Source organism: Octodon degus, unplaced genomic scaffold (genome assembly GCF_000260255.1).
Source record: "Octodon degus isolate 3935 unplaced genomic scaffold, OctDeg1.0 scaffold00019, whole genome shotgun sequence".
NCBI lineage: Eukaryota > Metazoa > Chordata > Mammalia > Rodentia > Octodontidae > Octodon > Octodon degus.
In genome coordinates this window covers 7,030,011-7,049,918 of record NW_004524595.1, presented here as the reverse complement: position 1 = coordinate 7,049,918, position 19,908 = coordinate 7,030,011, and the positions used below count along the sequence as shown (strand labels likewise).

General features: G+C 48.3%; 1 protein-coding gene across 23 annotated transcripts in view; it reads right to left on the bottom strand.

Annotated features, from left to right (window-relative positions):
- Window positions 1–6,765: 6,765 nt before the first annotated feature.
- Dtnb (dystrobrevin beta) overlaps window positions 6,766–19,908 on the bottom strand; it is a 439,182-nt gene continuing 426,039 nt past the window's right edge. For 4 of the 23 annotated variants that reach the window (XM_023711049.1, XM_023711050.1, XM_023711056.1 and 1 more), the window contains 5 exons: window positions 18,045–18,204; window positions 16,852–16,941; window positions 12,958–13,014; window positions 9,582–9,615; window positions 6,766–8,055 (listed from right to left, as the gene is read on the bottom strand). In XM_023711049.1, coding sequence (XP_023566817.1) covers window positions 9,611–9,615; window positions 12,958–13,014; window positions 16,852–16,941; window positions 18,045–18,204 — 312 coding nt within the window. In that variant the 3' untranslated portion in view covers window positions 6,766–8,055; window positions 9,582–9,610. The remainder of the gene's footprint in view (window positions 8,056–9,581; window positions 9,616–12,957; window positions 13,015–16,851; window positions 16,942–18,044; window positions 18,205–19,908) is intronic. The other 19 variants (XM_023711051.1, XM_023711058.1, XM_023711061.1 and 16 more) reach the window with 10 other exon arrangements.

Genomic DNA, 19,908 nt, shown 5'->3' with positions numbered 1-19,908 from the left:
TCAGCACTGTTTTGCACAGGACTTAAAAGAAGCAGAGAGTCTATATGGCTAGATTAGTCCAGCTCAGTCACTGGACAGCACACCTCTCGAAAAATGAAATGTCATCTGTGAGGGGCCAGGTGAAATGTATGTCACTGTCAGGTGGTGGGAAAGCAGCACCACCATTACTGAGGCTACCTTGTGGGGTGGTAAGGCAGAGCAGACTGAATGCATATTTGGCCTGCAGTATCACCATGGTGCCTTCATACTTGCAAGTTCTGTGACCCACTCCAACCCTCAAGTAGCATGAGGAATATCACAGCCTCTTTGTGGAGCTAATGATTACATTTCTGTTGATCCTCTCACAGGTCTGGGGTGGGGTGCTAGTGATCCAGGCAAATATCTTTAGTTTTAAGCCTTGGTCAAGGCCAAATGTGATAGGTGGAATGGGCGGCCCCCTAGCAGGGCAGGGGCTCTCTACCCCTACCTGTGAAGCCAGGATGATGACCCCAGAGTTAATATTGGCCCATGTGAATGGGCTTCTCTGAGGCAGAGGGGCCTAGTAAAAGGCCACTGGCTTAACAAGAGGCAGACAACCCCTGTCTTCTCTTCCTGCTAATGAGTTAATGTGTGGAAAGAACTAAGGAGAGTGCCAGGCTCAGGAATCCTGGTCACAGATATGTTAGCTACTAGTCACGCTCTGGTTTGAATATGGTTTGCCTCATGTTAAAATGTGGTCTCCAGAGTAACGGCATGGAGAGGTGGTGGGAACATTAAGAGGTGATTAGATTGCTAAGAGGGATTAATGTAGTTCTCACAGGACTGGGTTAGTTACAGCAAGAACAGGCTGTTATAAAGCAAGGCTGCCCCTCATGCTTTGCTCCTTCATCCACCTCCTTGCTCTTCTGCTTTCTGCCATGTTAAGACACAGTGTGGGGTTGGCCAGATAGCTCAGCAGATTAAAGTGCCTGCTTAGGCAGACACAGGGGCCAGGGGTTCAATCCCCAGGCCTGCCATGCCAGCCCTGCCCCAGGGGCATACTGAGACAGCAGTTGAGACTGGGAGTGGTGGTGCGTGCCTGTAATCCCTGGCACTTGGTAGGCAAAAAAAAAAAAAACAAAAACAAAAAAAAAAACAAAAAACCAACCCAAAAAACCAAACAAACAAAAAACCAAACAAACCAGGATCACTACAAGTCTGATCTGTGTAGTGAGGCCTTGTAGCTGTCTGATCTTGGACTTCAGTCTCTGGAACCACAGTTTAATAAACTTCTTTCCTTTATAAAGTTCCTAGTTTATATGCATCCTATTAGAGCAACAGAAATTCACTAAGCAGTCCCTTACAGTGCTTAAGGGATGCCTCTGGAGACAGCTTGTCTGGATCCACAGCACTGTCCCCAAGTCCCTGAGAAATTTTTCACTTCATTTACCTCATTGGGTCACAGAGATGATGTGCCACAGGGGTGATTTGGTCACAGGGTTACTGGGGCAGGTGTGGGGACTCATGATAGATCAGTACCTGTGTTTGTAAGAGCCTCATGAATCCACTAAAGCAATTTTTTTTAAACCTCCTTTGCTGTTTGCTGGGTTTAATTTCATAGAGCTCATATTTGGGGAAAAATTGTCATCCACTGGTGGTAGAAGTTGGACCCACAGTGATTGGAAGTATTAATGGGTCTGTTTGGAGGCGGAAGTCATGGGAAGCAGGGTCACATCAGAGTCAAGCAGACAAGAGGAGGCTGTGACTTTCTGACTACATCTCAGGTAAGGAGGCACTTGACCTCTCTGAGCCAGTATTCTCTGGGAATTGATAAACCTACACTGCAAATCTGTGGAGCAGATGACGATGAGATCACGTACGCAAGTACGCAAGCACACCTGCCATGCACGGGCACTTGGCCTGAGCACAGCTCCCTAGACTTCATAGCAAAGGCCCCCAAGAAACCACCAGCCAGTGACTGCATTGAGCCCAGTGCACACATTAGCAAAGCTGCCACTACGCGTATGGGATTCTCTTACAGCTTTTCCTTTCCTAGTGTCTTCCTTTATTGCTTCCTCCTAGATTATTTTTTCTTTTTGGGTGCTGGAGATCCAACCTAGTGACTGGGAAAATGCTCTACTGCTGAGCTACATACCCCAGCCCTCCAGGTAAATTCCATTCTCTTCATTTGTGTCTTTCCACAGTACCTGGACAGTTTTCCTGGCATGCAAGTTTGGTGCTGTCATAATTTGTGAGCCTCCAGGTTCCCTTGAGCCCCTGCTGGACTGAGTTCCTGTCCAGGTTGTGCTTTGGTGTGCTGAGTGGGGAGGCCTTTTCTGAGGAGCTCTGTGTGTGCACAACATAGCTAGTGACGTTGTCCTGGGAGCTGTGTCTCCTCAGCAGAACAAGCAGAAGAATAAAAACCCAAACTGCATCATAAAATGGGGACAGGCAAGGAGCCAGGAGGGGGCCATGGACAGGTCAGGTAGGGGCCTTGGTAAACAGAAATGTTAAACAAGGGCTCCTCCCTGCTCTACTCTAAATCCCATAGTGTGCGAAGTTTGGCTCCAGAGGCCTCCCAGTGACCCCAGTATAATTCTTCCACTGTCCCGCAACGGCTGAGGCAGGAAGATAAGCGGCCTCCTTGGAAATCCCATTAGTCCCTCTGTGCATGTAGCTGAGCCCTGAGTGGGATGGGTGAGTGGGGTGGGGACAGGAGGGAGAGCAGCTACAAACCTGTGGGCCAAGTCGTGCACACCTGGGAGTCTAGGAAGGTGTACAGTGGGGTCTTCAGGCCCGAATGATCTAGGCTGCAGTGGAAACCAGCTGGAATTATATTAGGATAAAATCCAGTGCTAAAGAAGCAACAGGACAAAGGAATAACCAGGGTGCAGGAGGGAAGCCCCACTTTACTGCTGCCTCCCGGCTAGCCTGTCCCCTCTTGCCTGCCTTTCCCTGGTCTCACCTACAGTCCAACAGCCCAAGTGTATAAATGTGCCCTCCTGCCATCAGCACTGCCACACCTTCCTTTTGCCTGCTTTTCTCCTCTCCCCTGGTTCTTCAGCCCACAGTCCCTCCTGTCACCCTGCTGTTCTCTGTATTCCCCTTGCCTTTGTTCTCTACCTCCAAGCTGGGCTGGGAGTGGTGAACCCAGGATGGTTGCCTAGCAATGAGGAAAGTAGGACAAACATCAACCAGCAGCGAGGGGGGAAAAACAGGGACTCATGGAAGAGGGACTGGGGTCCCACTGGCTCCCTCACTGCCAATATGAGCCAGGCTCCTGTTCTGGGTTAAGTTGTAGAGCTTTCTCACTCAGTTCTGACTCATCAAAGCTCTGTAGGGACTAGGTGGTAGACATACAGGGCCCTCTGCAACCTGTGAGGGGGCCTCACAGGCATTTCCCTCTTCTAAAAGACCAGCCCATCCTCAGCCCCCGAGAGGCAAGGTGGGAAAGTCAGGGCTGAGAAGGGGGCTGCTAGCTCTCCACAGCTTGCCAGCCAGTGAGACCCAGGACTCATCACTCCCAGAGGAATAAGAGGAGCCAGTCCTGCTTTGTGTGAGGGGAGTACAGGGAGTGGGTCTTAGGCCTAGGATTTGGGGAGCTGTGCGGAGGTCTTCTAGAGGCTCCAGACCCAGGCTTAGATTGGATTCTCTTCTCTAAGGCAGTGAATACCTCGTATACAGGGATGGCTCTTCTGGTGGGGAGGGAAAGAGACTAAGAGCTTGGGACTAAGTCCTGGCAATGGAGCCAGCATGGCTCAAGAATTGGAACCAGAAGGAAAAGCCAGTGTGTATATATGGCTTTTGGGCATAGTAGGGTGGATGCTCCATCCAGTGAGTCAGGTGCTGAATCTAATGCCTTTGCTCTTCTCAGGGAAACCACAGCATCTGTGGCTGAAACACCCTGCAGAGGACCCCCATGCCCAAGCCCATGAACTCCAATGAGTATGGCATGGCTGGAGGGTTCTCTATAACTTGGTTGACCTCCTTTGCTGGGCTTCAGTAGATCCAGGCTATCATCGATTATGAAAGATAAGCAAAAAGACAAGGTCCCAGGGAGTTGTGGCTATGCCCTTTCCTTTCCTGAAGTAGTCTAGTTTTGTACCCAGTATCCTGAGTCTGTGGTCAGTCTAGCTCTGCAAAGCCCACCCCTCACATGCAGACACAAAATTCAGACCGCACTGAAATCTTAACCTGGGTGGAGGATGACCTGAAGACTGGAGGATTTATTGTCTAGTACATACTCAGTGATCATTCAGAATCCTAAAGGTGACAGCTTCATCTCTCCTGTTCTCAGATATACCAGGATGTTGGCTTCTTCAAAGGCTCTCCATGCCTCTCTCAAGCTGGAGCTTCCATCAGCCTCTCTGGTTCTCAGAATGAAAGCACTCACTACCTGTCCAAAGCTTCACAGAACTGGTAATTAATATTACCTTCTGGAACTGATAAATGTATTTGGTATCCACTTCTTTTGTTATGACACTACTTCAGCTCTCCCTCCAAGAGTACGAGACAAAGGGGAGATAGTGTCTGTGTACTCCCTGCTTGTAGACCCGCCCTGCAAGGAGCTTTCCCAGGCTGAGCTCAGTGTGCAGGGAAGGCCTCAGAATCTCTGGACCTTCAGGTGGGCCTGAAGCAGAGTTCTGTTTCTTTTCTTCTTCCCTTTTCATTCTCCCTCTCTCCCCTAGAATAATGCCCTTGGGAGATGGAATCTGAATAATATTTAGTATGGAAGATGGTACCTGCATGTGGAGAAGCATGTTGAACAAAAGATCTGGTGAGGTTAAGGTGCCTGTGAAGCGCTCCTTCCTGTTATCCCCCTTGAGGCAGACCATTAGTGGCCTCCACCTCTGAGACTGAAGACTGATTAATTGCCTCACCCAGGACCTGAGAACCTCTGGTGCTGGTCTACATAACTTGAGGGCTTTGCCTTCATGTTGCATTCCCTCATCTTCATGCCTGAGAAGGTCTCTACATACTGCTCATTGGAGATCAAAAAGAAACCCAGTCTAGGGGCCATTAGGCCCAGCACACATTCCCGGAGTTCTCAGCCAAGGGGACTGTCACTCACCCCCCTTTTCCTTCTCTGGAAGAGAACTGATTCTGGCCTTTTGCCTGGCTAGCAATGGCTTCCTATACAGATATACATTTTCCCATCTTGCAGAGGTATAGTACAAATGGGCACCCAGTGTGGTCCCCAGACTGTGAGCACCTGGGAGTTTGCTAGAACTACAAATTCTCTGGCTCCAGCCGAGCTACTAACTCAGAAATTCTGGAGGTGATCACGCTATCTCTATTTTAACAAGACCCCCTGAGGACTCTGATGAATGCTCAAGTTTGAGAACAGCTGGGCTAGTATATTACCTAGGAGTCCCCAGTAGAAAACCTCATTTAGTTTCTGACCCACACACAGAAAATTTGTCCCGAGGTGAGTGTCTTGCAGTTACACAATATCTTCCCAAGTGTGGAATGCCACCGACTTCCCATACTCCAGCCTTAACCAAGCAAATGACCCCTAAGCCTAGACTTGAAATCTACCAGTGGCTCTTCCTAAGCTCTTCTCTTTTAAGAGGTGCAGCAGGAATTCAGATAGCTCTAGGCATTGCCATAGCAACTGGGTCTTTTAGAGTCTGTGGGACACTAAGAGCATAGAGGAAGCAGTGCAGAAGTCTGCCAATGGATGAAGCACAACCAGATGAAGTGGCGATGAAAACTGGATGGCTCTTGCTGTTGCTCATGCATCTGGCTCATCTCCAGGGGTCTTCAGAGCTATAAACCAGCAACAACCCAGGTTATAGTGGTGTGGCACAGCCTGATGCTCCCATGGGCCTGGGGATGCAGACAGTGCATATCTCTCAAGATTTTTTTTTTTTTTTTTACCTAGGCTAAACTGGGGCCCTAAATAGCCACACTGGTTAAGAAGATGCATGCTATAGTATGACCACCTCCTGAAAGGGACCCAATTTCAAACTTTTGGTTGGATCTTGCTCTGAAAGTAGATCTCAAGTTGTGAGGCAGTCTGGAGTAATATGTGATAATGGCTATGTTAGCTCTAAACCAAAGGCAGGTACCATGTCCTGAATGCTGGCATCAGTCACCCCTGTGGCCCCCTCCATTCCTCCACTGATACCTTCCAGGTGCTGGTCAGCACCAGTGGCTTCTCTGCTGGGGGAACACATTTCACCCCAGAGACAGGCAGAGAGCAAGGGAGCATGCTAGATGGTCACTGGCCCTGCAGCCAAGGGAGCCCCCAGATACACAGTGGCCACTCAGAGACCAGGAGATGCTGTCTGTATGCTACACACACCTCAGCTACTCCAAGCACTTGGCTGCTTTGGAGACCAAAGAGCTGTTGGTGCTTTCTGTTCTGGAAGAAGGAAGTAGCTTATATGACAATCAGGAGGTACAATTCTGCTTTGTTCTCAGGCAAAGGTTACAAAGCATAAGAAGTCAGGCAGGTGTGTGTGTCTGAAGCAGTCACCCAACTGTGTCATCTAAGACTCACGCCCTCATATCTAATCTCACCTAAGTCTCTGAGGTGGACACTGAGAGACCCCAGAACTTTCCAGATGGTGGTTATGCTTACCCTTGTACTCCCTGGTACCCCAGGCAAGCTAAGAGCCCACTTCCTATGTGTATGACAGCCTTTCCCACTGCTTCTTTACTTTTCCCAAGTCCCTGCTGGCTCTCCAGGTACTCAGCTCCTCTTCCTCTCTGCATGTGGGTGAGGAAGGCTTTTACCAGAAGCCCCCCTGGAACTGCCCTTTCCACAGCAAAACAGAGGTTGGCTGCTGTTGACATCTTTTCTTGCCCTCACAGAGCTACAGCAATTCCAGATCCACTTTCTAACCCAGACCCTAGGTCTAGACATTCCACAACTGTGGCCTTGACCTCCCTCAGATATGGGGTAACCAAGAAGGGAAGGCTGTAACATCTGCCTTCTGTGCTACTCTGTCTTCTTGTCCAGGGCTCCAGGGATGCTATGTGAGGCCCCACGTAAAGCTCAGTGGCCCTGCACACCTCACAGGGGAAAGGTCTGCAGCTGTGCGTGGAGGGTGTGGGAGAGCCAGCAATGGTGCTTCTCACTTCACTCTTGTCACTGCCCTTTATAAATATTTATGGCAGCTCTTTTAGTAAAAATAACATCCTGGAGCCTAGGGAACAGAAGGAAAAAAAAAAAAAATCTCACAAGGATTTAGACTTGATCATGTGTGCCCCACCTATAGGAACCCCAAGGGCCAAGGCTGCTCCATGCAGTACCTGGGGGGGAGGCCCCTAGTGCTGTGTCCCGCCTCCCAGCAGTGCCGGAAGCATCACCAGTTGACTGAAAGGAAGGAGGCTATTTTTAGCACAGTGGCGGTGGGTGTGAATGACTATACAAGTGAGGAGGCCTGCAGCTTTCTTTGCCTAAACCAAAGACCTGTTAGTTTTTAAAGGTCAAAGGTAAGGAGGAAACGTGCTCCTGAGCTAGGCACCATGCCATGTTCTGGCTGGATGCCAGGAGACCCACAGGTCATAGACACACAGGGCTTAGCGCATTTTCTTTTCTCTTTCAGCCTCCTTGTAAATTCCTGTTTTGGAGATGAAACCATGCCCCGAAGGGAGTAATGAAGATGCTAGGACATGCAGGGGGAGGCAAGGGAAGATCCTGCCACAGCGGCACCCTCCTTCCAGGCAGTCCCTCCCGCTCCCTGGCAAGGGAGTGAGGTCTAGGGGCCTGCAAGCCAGTCCAGGTGTGCAGCAGAGAGATGGCTGGGAATGCGCCTCAGGGGGAAGACGCTGCCTTCATCATGTTGGTGCCAGCTCACTCCACGTCCTCTGTGCCTGTACAAGACAGCTCTGTGTTAGTCACGGCGGCAGCGCCATGGGCTCCAGGTGCTGCTGACAGCTGCTGTGAGCCTCCATCTGAGGTCTGGATCTGTTGCTGAGGGGCTGCAAGACCAGCCTTCCCAGGGGTGGCTTGAAGGGGAGGGTGTTCTCCCTTCTGGTGGGTCTGGGGTCTTCTGTGGTCATGGCTTGTCACAGATCAGGAAGCATTTCCACAGAAGGACCAACTGGGTTTGCAATGCCAGGCTGGAAATGTGGTGAGAACTGAGGCTGAAAAAGTGAACACCAGGAGGAAGCCTCAGGCCTGTTCTAACCATTCCAACCCCTCCCTCTTGCTGCTGTGCGCCCCACCACCTAGTATTTTCCCACACACTTTGTCAGGAGACTCATGCTTTATAGGCAGCGCCTTCTCTCTACCCTGACAGTGCACACAGTGACCCACAGTGACTGACACAAAGGGCTGCCAGAGCCCTTCTCCCCAGGGAAGAGGGACAGGGTTGGGAGATGTCAGTACCATGTGGCCCATCTCCTCTGCAGTTCTGGCAGTTCTAGCAGACACTACTTGGAAAGGATCACTGGATTGTGGCCCTGGCTTTTTGTCTCAAAATCTATAACTGAAGATGCCTTTTGAAAATAAGGGGGGAAGGGGCTGGGCATGGTGGCATATACCTATAATCTTAGCACTTGAGAGGCTGAGGCAGGAAGACTGATTTGAGTTCAAGGCCAGCTACACAGCGATACCTGACTGAAAAGGTGAGAGGGTTGGGGGGTTGGCACAGAAATGATCTAGAAATAAAAAGCTGTCTCATGGCTATTCTACTTGAGGGGGCTTTGCTCCAGAACACGCTGGCTGTCCCTTACACTTTTGTTTTTTGAGACAGGGTCTCCCTATATGGTTCAGGCTGGATTTGAGCTCACTATGTAGCCCAGGCTGGCCTCAAATAAGAGTGATCCTCCTACCTCCCTCTTGAGTACTGAGATTTTGGTTATTATTTCAGTTTTTTGAGACGGTCTCATTTTGTAGTTCAGGCTCACCATGAAATCTATGTAGTCCAAGCTGGATTCAAATTCCTAGTGATCTTCCTATATCAGCCTCTCAAATGCTGGGAGTATAGGAGCGTACCACCACACCCAGCTTGTCCCCTCCTTTTAGACAGCAAATCAGAAACTGTACTGTCTTAGAGCAGAGCAAGTGGAGGTCTTGAGATGGAAAATAAGAACACTGCTCAAGGCAGTATCTGCCTATGGGGACAGCTAATCTGTGGGGGGAGGGAGAAGTTGCAGCTCAGTTGGGCCCCTCAGAAGCTGGTCTGTCCACTTTATAGTCAGTGTGATCTCACATGGCTCCAGCATGTGTCTGTGGGTCAGAGGGACAGTGGTAGATAGCTCAGGGTGACAAGATCCCAGGTGCACTTTGGCTGTGGTATGGTCAGCAGCTGTGAGAAACAGGAGCACCAGATGCAGAGGTGGCATGGAAAGGTGGCTGTTTTTGGCTAGCCCTCTGTCACCTGCTTGGCCATCCTGCTGTAGCCAGTGTGTCAGTGACCAAAATGGGCCTGCACCATGGATGGGCTGCATATACAAGGCCACAGGCGTGAGCAGAGTGGAACAGGCTCACTGGTAGGCCTGGGGGCAGGGAAAGGTGCAGGTGGACTTTTCCAGAAAAATCTTAATTGCATCTTGGTCTGTTAGGACTGCTGTGGGTTAGACTTCTCACTGAGGAGATGGACAAATGAAGATACTACACAAGAAGGGAGAGAGGCTAGGGGAAGGCGGAGGCCATACTCTGTACTCACCCGAGTTCCTGTGTGCTTGGGCTCCTCTGTTAACCTGTGGCAGCAGAAATGACACTGAGGTCACACTCAGGCTCTTTTCAACTTCCTGGGTCTTCTCTAGGGGCTTTCCTGACCCCCCACCCCCAGCCCAGGTGTTTCTGGACTCCTTCTCTCCTTTGTTGATTTTCCCTGACAAGATATTATTTTCTACAATCAGCAACTGCACCCAACATAAGGCAGCAATGAGGCAAACATTTTGTAGAAGTAAATAATAAATATGGGAACAAAACTACGTTAAAAAGGGCTGGGGGAGTACATCTGGTTCTGAAAGCAAGCAGTCTGACTAGGCACCCTTTCCTCCTGCATACTCTGTTCTGGGATGCCTGGCACAATCCTGCTCACCATGCGAGGGCAAACACAACCCAGGCCTTAGAGCCTGTGCCTGTCCTCCAAGGCTCACTACTGTGCAGACCATGTGAACAATGCCAGGGCTCCCTTGGTGTACAAACTGGACTGACAGCTCCCAATCCCAGGAAGGCAGTAATGAGAGGCACACAGGAGCATAAAACATAGTTCCAGGGTGGCTGAGGCAATACAGGGGGAAGGAACCTAGTTTGTGCCTCAATTGTGTAGTCTTGGATACACTTGGAATGGAAGTGACAGGGGAATACATAGTAGGAAGAGTACCTAGTGGGACAGAGTGTTCTTCAGAGTGGAGCCGGACAGAGCCAGGGCTAAAGAGGAATAGGCACAAGCTACCTAGGGGCAATACATATGTGGCTCTTGCTCTCATAGCATTTGTATCAAGCAGACTGTGGATAGGTGCAGACCAAGTTGTGCTTATATTATGTCAGCACAGTTTCAACCCATGGAAAGCAAACATTCTCCCCCTTTTTGCTCTTTATGGTCGGTATTTACTGGGCTCAGGTGACCCGGGTGACGCAGTTAGTGCTGTGTCAGTCCACAGTAAACTTAGGCCTAGGTGGTAGGAGAGAACCAAGAGGCCACCATGTAGTCTTGTGGTAATGTCCACACAAGGGCTACACTGTAGTTCCTAATACTAGTACAATATAGAGACCTGACAATCAGATATTTAAAATAATCCTGCCCACCTCTCACCCCAACTCTAACACTCTTACTGTCAGAGAAGACACCTAAAAGCCACAGAAATAGAAGTTCAGGCACTCTCAAAAAAGTTTTACACATACAGGAACTCTAAGAGCAAGCAGCACAGAAAAACTGAAGAGATGCTATCAGGGAAGCAAAGTAAGGTCAAAGACTTTTAGAAGGCTCCTCAGCCAGGAGGTTTCTGCCAAGGGAAACCATTCCAATTTTTCAGGGAGATGAGGCCTATATTCTGCCTCAAGCCAGGACTCACAGCTGGCAACTATGGGCGGGACAAGGCCTCACTGGCTTCAGCAGAGCCCTTGGCTTCTTTTTGGGGACATGCAGGAAAGTGGAGGAGAGAGGTTTGAGAAAAGCTCCTGGAGCAGGGAGGGCACAGGGGAAGGGAGGCCAAGGCAGCAGTGGTTACATCTTCAGCTGAGAACACTCCTGGGGTTTGGCTGCAGTATGCATGTGGGAGTGTTTGGGGCCTGTGTTTACATACAGGGGAATTTAGTTGTCTCCCCGCTTCCTCTCTTGTCCTGCCATCAAGAGAGGAGATCTCTGCATTCTAGGCGCCTGACCTGCTGCTCTGCTCCTGTCTGCCATGTGGCCCAATGTGCCATTTGAACAGCCTGATTCAGCCACTGTCCTGCTTCTCTAAGGCCTCACTCTGATTCATGGGATGACTTCAGCACTGGCAGGATGTTTCTCTTCCCTTGGTGCCTCCTTGGCAATTTCAGCACCCTTGCTGACAAACTCTTTGCCCCCTATGCTTCCAAAGACCTCCCTCTTTCATGTACACCAGCCCCTTAGGGCATACCACACTCCAGAACCACCATGCCAAGGCTACCTTCCCACCATAGCCTCTTGCCTGTATCTTCCACCTCATGCTTTCCACCCTGCCTGAGATTCTTTCTTTCACTTAGCCCATTCATTCTGCTCCAACTACAGCATGGGGGTTGGAGTTGGAGAGTCCCAGAGAATCCAGGTTGTGCCGTTTGGGACCCATGCAGTGATCTCACCCGAGCTCTGTCTAGATGCCTCTCTCAGGGGTTTATGAAGCCAGGGAAAAAACCTGAGAGTTGGCATGGTACCTCACTGCTCCGCCTCTCCTGCCTTCACTTTTCAGGCTGATTGGCTACTTTACCCATGCCTCTCCCTACCCCATCACTGTATTGATTTCCTTAGATGGTTTATTTGCTGAGATCCTACTAAGTGCCAGACACTGTTCTAGGCACAGGAACTCAGGCCCTTGGCACTTGCCAGGAAAGTGCTTATTCTACTGAGGCATCTCCCTGGCCCCTATGCACAGGGAACAGCCAAAACAACAGACTAAAATTTGCATTGCGTGGCCTACGTTCTGGAGAAATTTAGCAACAGGTATATTATAAATATGATAGACGTAAGAAGCTAATTTCTACCTGCACCAAGAGAATTTTCTGACCTGTTTAGCGTAAGTTTGAAGGATAACGATTAAGCCCATGAAGTCTGGAGTCAGACCCAGTTCAAGCCCAGTCAGCACTATTCAATAGTGACATATGTGGAATCTCTCAGAGCCTATCTCCTCAGTGCCAAAAGGGCTGTATCTTACAGCATGACAAAGGGTTAAATGAGATTATGAAAGGAAACCATTTACCATAGCACTCCCACATACAAGCATTAGATAGGTTTTATGGATAGTGAAAGTAGAAAAGCATTACTGTCCTTGCTGACAGCTTTCATTCTTGTTTCTGTTCTTCCAGGAAGTCACAAAACCATTTGGTTATTCCAACCTACACTAATACTAAACACATGCTTTCTTCCTTTCCAGAAACCCTTATTATAATTCAGTTTTGTGATTAACTTTTTCTGTTGCTCCATTTTAATCTCTTATTTGTTTTGCATATCTAGTCTTGCTTTCCTAATTAGATTACAAGCTCCTTGAGGCAAGAGATCATGTTTTGTTTTGCTTGTGTCTACTTCCTGTATCCCAACCATCTACCTCAGTTTTAGGAAACCAGGAAACTTCTGGTGATCAACCTATATCATTATTGTAGGTAAAACTAAACTGTCAGCTAGGAAAGTAGGTAGACCCAGGGAGGGCTGGGGAATATAGCTCAGCGGCATAAGGTCCTGAGTTTGATTCCCCATCCTTAAAAAAAAAAAAAAAAAAAGGAAACACTTGGGGACCTGAAGGTTTTGAGGAAGGCAGACCATGGGAGGCAGGAGGGGAGAAATAGGAGCATGATGCTCACAGGCTTTAGAGCTCAGGCTCCCTATTCACACTAGAGTCCTGCTGGGCTCCCTTTACCTCTGTCTTTCCCATTCTGCATCATCTCTTCTTCTTCTTTCTCTGCAACATCCTCTGCTGTGAAAACAAGTTCAAGGAGGCCAGTGACCCTCTGGCCCAGTACAGGCATGGAAGAAGGGTTCATGGGTAACTCAGGAGGTTTGAATGGTACCCGGGCTACAGGCTCAAGATTGCAGGACTCCATAGGCCCTAAACTTGTCTTCTCTACCCCTTGTGAAATCTGTATCCCAGCACTATGTAGTAGGATCTTGTAAGAAGCAGAGCACCACTCTGCTGTTCACCATGCTGCTGACTTCACTGGGTGTGAGGCAGCAGCTATTTTCCCTAGGATCATGACCATCTACCAAGGACAGATACTAGGTATATCCCTGTGAGACAGCTGTATGTTGCAGGGGGGAGGAGGTGTGTGTGTGTGTGGGGATACACCTCATATCTTGCATTCAGGTTCAGGGAAGATGCACATGGAGGAATGCCTCGATTAATACTGACTTCTCAGAGAAAAAAGAAGAAAAGAGAAAAGGAAATTTTAATTAACCACAGGCTTAAAATGACTATACAGTGCAAAGTGGCTCTGTAAACCAAAATTAATGCAGAGTAAGGTTGTTTTCCAGGGCCCCACTAATGGACACTCATAGACCCCCTGTGCTCTGCAGGACAAGCCCCTCTGTAATATGGAGCAATGTACTCAGACCAAGGTGTTCACTTTAATTAGGGTCTTGGAAATCTGGGTCACATCTGGTGTGGTCAAACAAGATGGTAAAGTGAAAATCATGTCATTCAGGGTGACTAAAGGGACTTAATATCATCTAAAGATGTGGGAAGTACCATGCTATCTGCCATTAAATACTTGAAAGGTGACCTGCAAAGGAAGGACTGAACTGACTATGGAATTTTAGATGGGCAGAAAAAATGAATCAGCTATAATAAGGTAGATTTTGGCTCCTAACTATGGAAGGGCTTTCCAGTGATTAGAGCTGATCATGCATGAGCTCACTGGAAATATTAAAGCAAATCCCCAACCTCAAAACTGGGGATTAGACTCATGGCCTCATGCATACTTGGCAAGGTCTCTACCACTGAGCTATATCCCAGCCCTATTTATTTTTATTTTTATTTTTTTGCAGAACTAGGGATTGAACTTAGGCCCTTGCACTTGCCAGGGAAGCGCGTATTCCACTGAGCCATCTCCCTGGCCCCTATTTTTGTAATTGTTTCTTTTTGGGGGGGGCACCAGGGATTGAACTCAGGCCCTTGTACTTGCCAGGGAAGCACTTATTCTACGGAGCCATTTCCCTGGCCCCTATTTTTGTAATTTTTGAGACAGGATCTTGATAAGTTAAAAATTGCCCAGGCTGGCCTTAAACTTTTGAATCTCTTGCCTTAGCCTCCTAAGTAGCTGGGATTATAGGCATGCATCACTACACTCAACTTTTCAGAAGATTTTTACTTCGGGTGGAAGTTAGAGTAAATGACCTCTAAAACCCTTTGAACTCTATGAATATATTATATTTTACCTATTTATTTATTTATTTATTTATTTATTTATTTTCTTAAACAGAGTCTTGCTATGTAGTTCAGGCTGACCTTGAACTTTAAGTAGTACAGGCTGCCCTCAAACTTATGTCAATCCTTCTGCCTCAGCCTGTAGAGTGCTGTGGTTAAAGGTGTGTGCCATCATACCTGGCCTGATTCCTTAATTTCTAAAAATGTTTTTAAAAGATGAGAAAGGTAAGTTATGGAGATACGTGAGATGTACAGAGAAAAAGAAAAGACAATCTGAGTATCTGTTCTCAACCTAACAAAACCTTCTGAAACTGATCAAGGAGATGGTAAATATGTGTTGGTCCTGGGCAAGGCTATTCCATTCACTGAGAACTGGGCATCTTCACATGTAAACAGAATTTATTTCTTTGTTTTGGAGGGATGGAGTACATGTGGATTTAGCCTACATCTACCATGGGCTTCAGTGTTCAGGAGTAAAGCCTGTCAAGGAAAACAGGCCTCACAGAACCCTGGGTCTGACTTCTTGTCATGGGTAGGGCAAGAGCACTGGCTCATGTTCTGATGACCTAAGTTCTACAGGCCAGCTGTGTCCCCCAAAGTGGCACAACAGGGACAGGGGAGATGGCTCAGTAGAATAAGCGCTTCCCTGGCAAGTACAAGGGCCTGAGTTCAATCCCCAGTTCTGACAAAAAACCAAACAAACAAAAAACCAAAGTGGCACAACCCCAGGCAAACCATTTTTCTGATAATTACTGATCATATTTCTATCATAAGAGGACTGAACAGCAGATGTCTAAGGCACTCTTCAAATGACACTACATAATTTTGTTAAAACTACCCTTCCTACTATGACAGATTATTTAGTATTCCTATAGATGCTTACTTTTTTGAAGTTATTTAGTTTCTACATGCTATTTACTGATTTACAACTACTAGCAGTTACGTCATACTTTCATTCTAGTTGAAGGAGCTCAGAAGCCACTGATTTTGCATAAATGGTAACAAATGGCCATGAGGCACAAATGCAGTTCATCTTCATGGCTAAAATCCCCTGGGAAATTCCCTTGAAGAGTGGAATTTCCAGACTGAGGGAGACAGATCAGGGAGGAAATCTGCTAATCAGCTGTGAAGTCATCGCTGAAGGCCACTAGCTCTTCAGTGTGTGTGCACATGTACATGTGTATGTAAGGGGGCTGTGCTTCTGTGGGGTTAATGAATAGGACATGGTGGGGAGAGGGGCATCATATAGCCCCTGAAGCAAGACAATCAGCATTTGACTTGCTTTGGAAAGACCCACCAGATCACATGCATGTTTTCTTCTGAAGGAGAACAGGTCTAAGAGCAGAGACCTTGTTTTGGTCCCATGAAAACTCTAATGGTAGATATGTTCCCCTACTGAAAAATATCAGAGATCACCTTCTCTATCAAGTATCTTAATGGAGAAAATGCTATGTATGTATGTATGTATGTATGTATGTATGTATTTATGCAGTACCGGGGATCAAACCTTGTGCTTGCCAGGCAGGCATTTAAGCCGCTGAGCTATCTCCCCAGCTGCTCTGTATTTTTAATAACCCCAGAAGCTCCTGCAAGGCACTTACAAACACTATGTTAGGTAAAAAGGGACTGAGAGATCCCTCAGTGTGAGGGATCTGCTGAGATTGGGAAGGGAGCTCACTTGCATAACATGTCACATGGGAATCCCACCACTGGAAACACTGTGTAAGTATCAGGTGGTTCTACTTCTGATGGAGGTATGATGATATGTGAAGGGCTTCTTAATTTTCTTTTTCCTGGGTTTTATGTGAGGGAGAAATGCTATAAGGCAGAGGTCTCTGGGAGTCACTGTAGTGGCTGAGAGGTGGAGACAGATAACATTGGATGGAAGGAGTAAATGAAGTAGCAGATCCCAAAGGTGAAATCAGAGCCTGGTTATAAGCAACAGGAGAGGGGATACTGTTTCAAAAGCAAATCAAAAGGAGAAAGCATAAGGATAGCTGGGAGAAGCCCAGCACTAGAGGCTGATATAGTGGCTAACATCCAGGAAAGCTTCCAAATGGGATGGCGGTCAGGCCTGAGGAAAGAGCCACTGTGGACTAAGTGCAGGCAGGGGGTGAGGGGGTCAGGTCAAGGCCTGGAAGCACTGAAGATCTGAATTTCTTTAAATTCAGAACTGTGTTTCTTCCACCAGATTGATCTGCCAGATAAATCTAAATATGTAACTGCCCCTCTTTGATCACATATGGGAAGAAGGCACGCTTGGTGGAGGGCCCACCTGCTCCTAGGAGGTAAAACGAGAGGGCATGTGCCAGACAGTGATATGCCACCAGGATGCAGAGGAGGGCAGACACAAGGGGAGGTGGGAGGCTGGCGGGGAGCTCTGAGCATCACCTGAATGGAGCTCCTTTACCAGGGATGACATGGTGTTGGTGATGGAGTCAGCGGCCACCAGCAGGTCATTATGGAGGTTTCTCCTTGTACCTGAGGGGAGTCAGAGCAGATGGCAATGCAGGGTGGGGCATGGAGAAGAGAGAGCCAAGCAGATGCCTCAGTCCACCAAGGCTTTGGGCACAGATGCAGGACAGCTAAGAGCAATGGAGCTGTGGCAGCTCCACCTGTGTACCCACACCAGGAGATTGTTTCCATGCCCTCTGTCTTCTCCACATGGAAAGCTCAGCCTGTGAGTCTATGCTTAGTAGCCAACATACAATGTAAAACAAGTTGGGTCCCAGAACAAGCCTCCCACTAAGGTGTTCTCATCTTTTAGGGCCTATTCTTCAAGACCACCACCTCCCACTTTCTTGCCCCCAACCCCCTCAATGCCTCCTCCCCCACTCAACATTGCGGCTCCGTACCTCTTTTTTTTTTTTTTTTTTTTTTAATCTTTAGGGAAGGGTCTACAGGGTGTTCAGGGTCTCACTACTAGCTTGGACTCGTAGTGATCTGCCTGTTTACAGCCTCCCAAGAGCTGGGATTACAGGCGTGCCCGCCACCACGCCCAGTCTCAATTGCTGTCTCAATTTTCCCCTAGGGGTAGGGCTGGCATAGCAGGCCTGGGGATTAAACCTCCAGCCCCTGTGCCCACTTGCAGGCACTTTAATCCACTGAGCTATTTGGCCGGCCCTTCCCTACCTCTTTAGATGGCTGTGGCAATTCTACAATTAGTGGAGTTTTAACTAGGTCCTATTGAGAAAACCACTCTTCCTAATTTGCTTGTTCTAAGGACCTCCTACGCTTGGTATGATTTTAGATTATTCCACCCAAGTCCTCTGGAGGTGGCAAAGCCCCAGTTGGGAAAAGGGCAAGGCTCTTCCCTCCACCTAGAAGAAAGAGCACAAGACCCTTGGAGGCTGTTCTTTGCATACATATGAAGCCTGCACACCTCTGCTGGAGACCAGCCCATTTATTGAGATGGGGTCAGCACTTAACCCATTTATACTACAAATCTGACATTTTAAACCAAGGTATCTGTCATCTAAAGCCAAGAACACATAGGGAAGGAAGTGGAAAAAATTTCAATGGGAATCTTGTATATACTTTCCAGTCCCTTTGGCTCCCTGTTAGACGCAGGCCCAGACACTTACCTTGTGCAAAGGCTTCCTGTACGTCATCCCCAACTCCACTCAGTGAGTCCTGTGGGCAGTGGGTGGGGGTGGAGCCAGCAGATGTGGAGCGGACAGGCATGGGCAGGGGGCGGCCACCTCCATGAGTGGGTGATGTATGTGGTGATGCTGTGGCCTGAGCCTGAAAGATGAGAGAGAAGATCTGTCATTTCAGGTGTCCCACCTTGCTGAGGAAAGGGGAAGCCCTTCTCAGTCAGTCTGTGTTAGACAACAGCTTGCAGATGTATGATTGTGTTTGAAAGGAAGGAGTCAGACTACCCCTGGGACTGGGGAGAGGAAGAAAAGGGAAGAGGAAAGCGGCAGGAGAGGAAAGAAGTGGATAAGGAGACTGGGAATAGGGCAACGAGGAGGCCAGCAGAGAGAGGAGGCCTTCAGATAGGCAGACTGGGCAGAGCAGCAGGGCTGAGGGTCCAGGCCCCACTACAAGTAATAAATACCCATCTCTATGTTTGCATACGTTCATGTATACACTGTCATTGGATCCCCCACAAACCTGTGTGTAGAACAGGCTCATGTCTTTATAGCAATTGTATAGAAAGATGAAAAAATTGTGCAGGAGGTTGTGCATAATAGTGTGTGTGAGGCTGCACGGCTCTCCACATGTGTCTCCAGTGGCCTGTCCTTTGCATGTGGCAGTTTCTGCCCCAGGTGGATGTGCTCCTGAGTTACATGCAGAGAGTGGGAAGTAGGCTGCTTTCCCGGGGCCTGACCTAGAGGCCAGCAAGGCACTTCACCCTGCACTGGCCACACACATAGGGGAGGCCTCTTGTGGGCACTCTGTGGGACCAGTGAGAATGGACACCTATTAAGTAGAAGGTGACCTTTCCTTGTGAAGGAATGTATAATTTCAGAAGCAAGGGGATAAAACAAGTAAAAAACCAAAACAAAACAAATCAACAACAACAACAACAACAACAACAACAAATCAGTCAAAGGTAGCTACTAAGCCTTGGCTGCACTCTGCTGCTCTTTGTAGCCAGGAAACTCATGTGGCACAGATTGGGGTTGGTATAGAAGCAAAACTGTAACATATAAGCCAAAGTATGAGAATTCAAATAAAGAGAGCACTCTTTCTGGGATCCAGCTCAGAACGCCCATGTACAGAGAATGAGCCCTGAGCAAGTGAGAAGGCTGTGTATCTAGCACCTTACCTCAGCACTGCAACCCTGTGGGGATGGGGCCACAAAGGTGGTGGCCTGTGTGGCTCCTGCTCTGAATCATCTGTGTATGTATTTTGAGAACTACAAAAAAAGAACTATTTTCAGAGCTAAAAGGTGTAACATAATAGTCACTCCAAGTGAATAATTAATAGTGCCAAGTTTATTTCAACCTAGAAATAGTGTAAATAAATCTAAAGACTCCTTTTATCACCAGTCCCAGTTCTTTTCTCTTCTCCTGTCAGAGAAAATCTTACCAAAGATCGTGATGTGAAAATTTTTACATCTATATGTATATCTATGACTAAGAATGATATATAGGAGACGACTGAGGGCCGCGGGATCCTGAACAGACCCAGAGTGCAGGCCCGGCAGCGAGTGAGTGACAAGACCCAGGCCGCGGGATCCTGAACAGACCCAGAGCGCAGGCCCAGTGAGTGAGAGGACCCAGGCCGCGGGATCCTGAACAGACCCAGAGCGCAGGCCAGGCGAGTGAGTGAGACGACCCGGGGCCTGCGGGATCCTGAACAGACCTAGAGCGCAGGCCCAGCGAGCTAAAGGCCCAGCACTGAACGCTTCAGCAGAACTCCCTGCAAAGAGGCTAGAGGCAAGACCCACCCAGCTGATTCAGGAGCAGAACATCTTGCCAGAGAGACACAAAGGGTTCA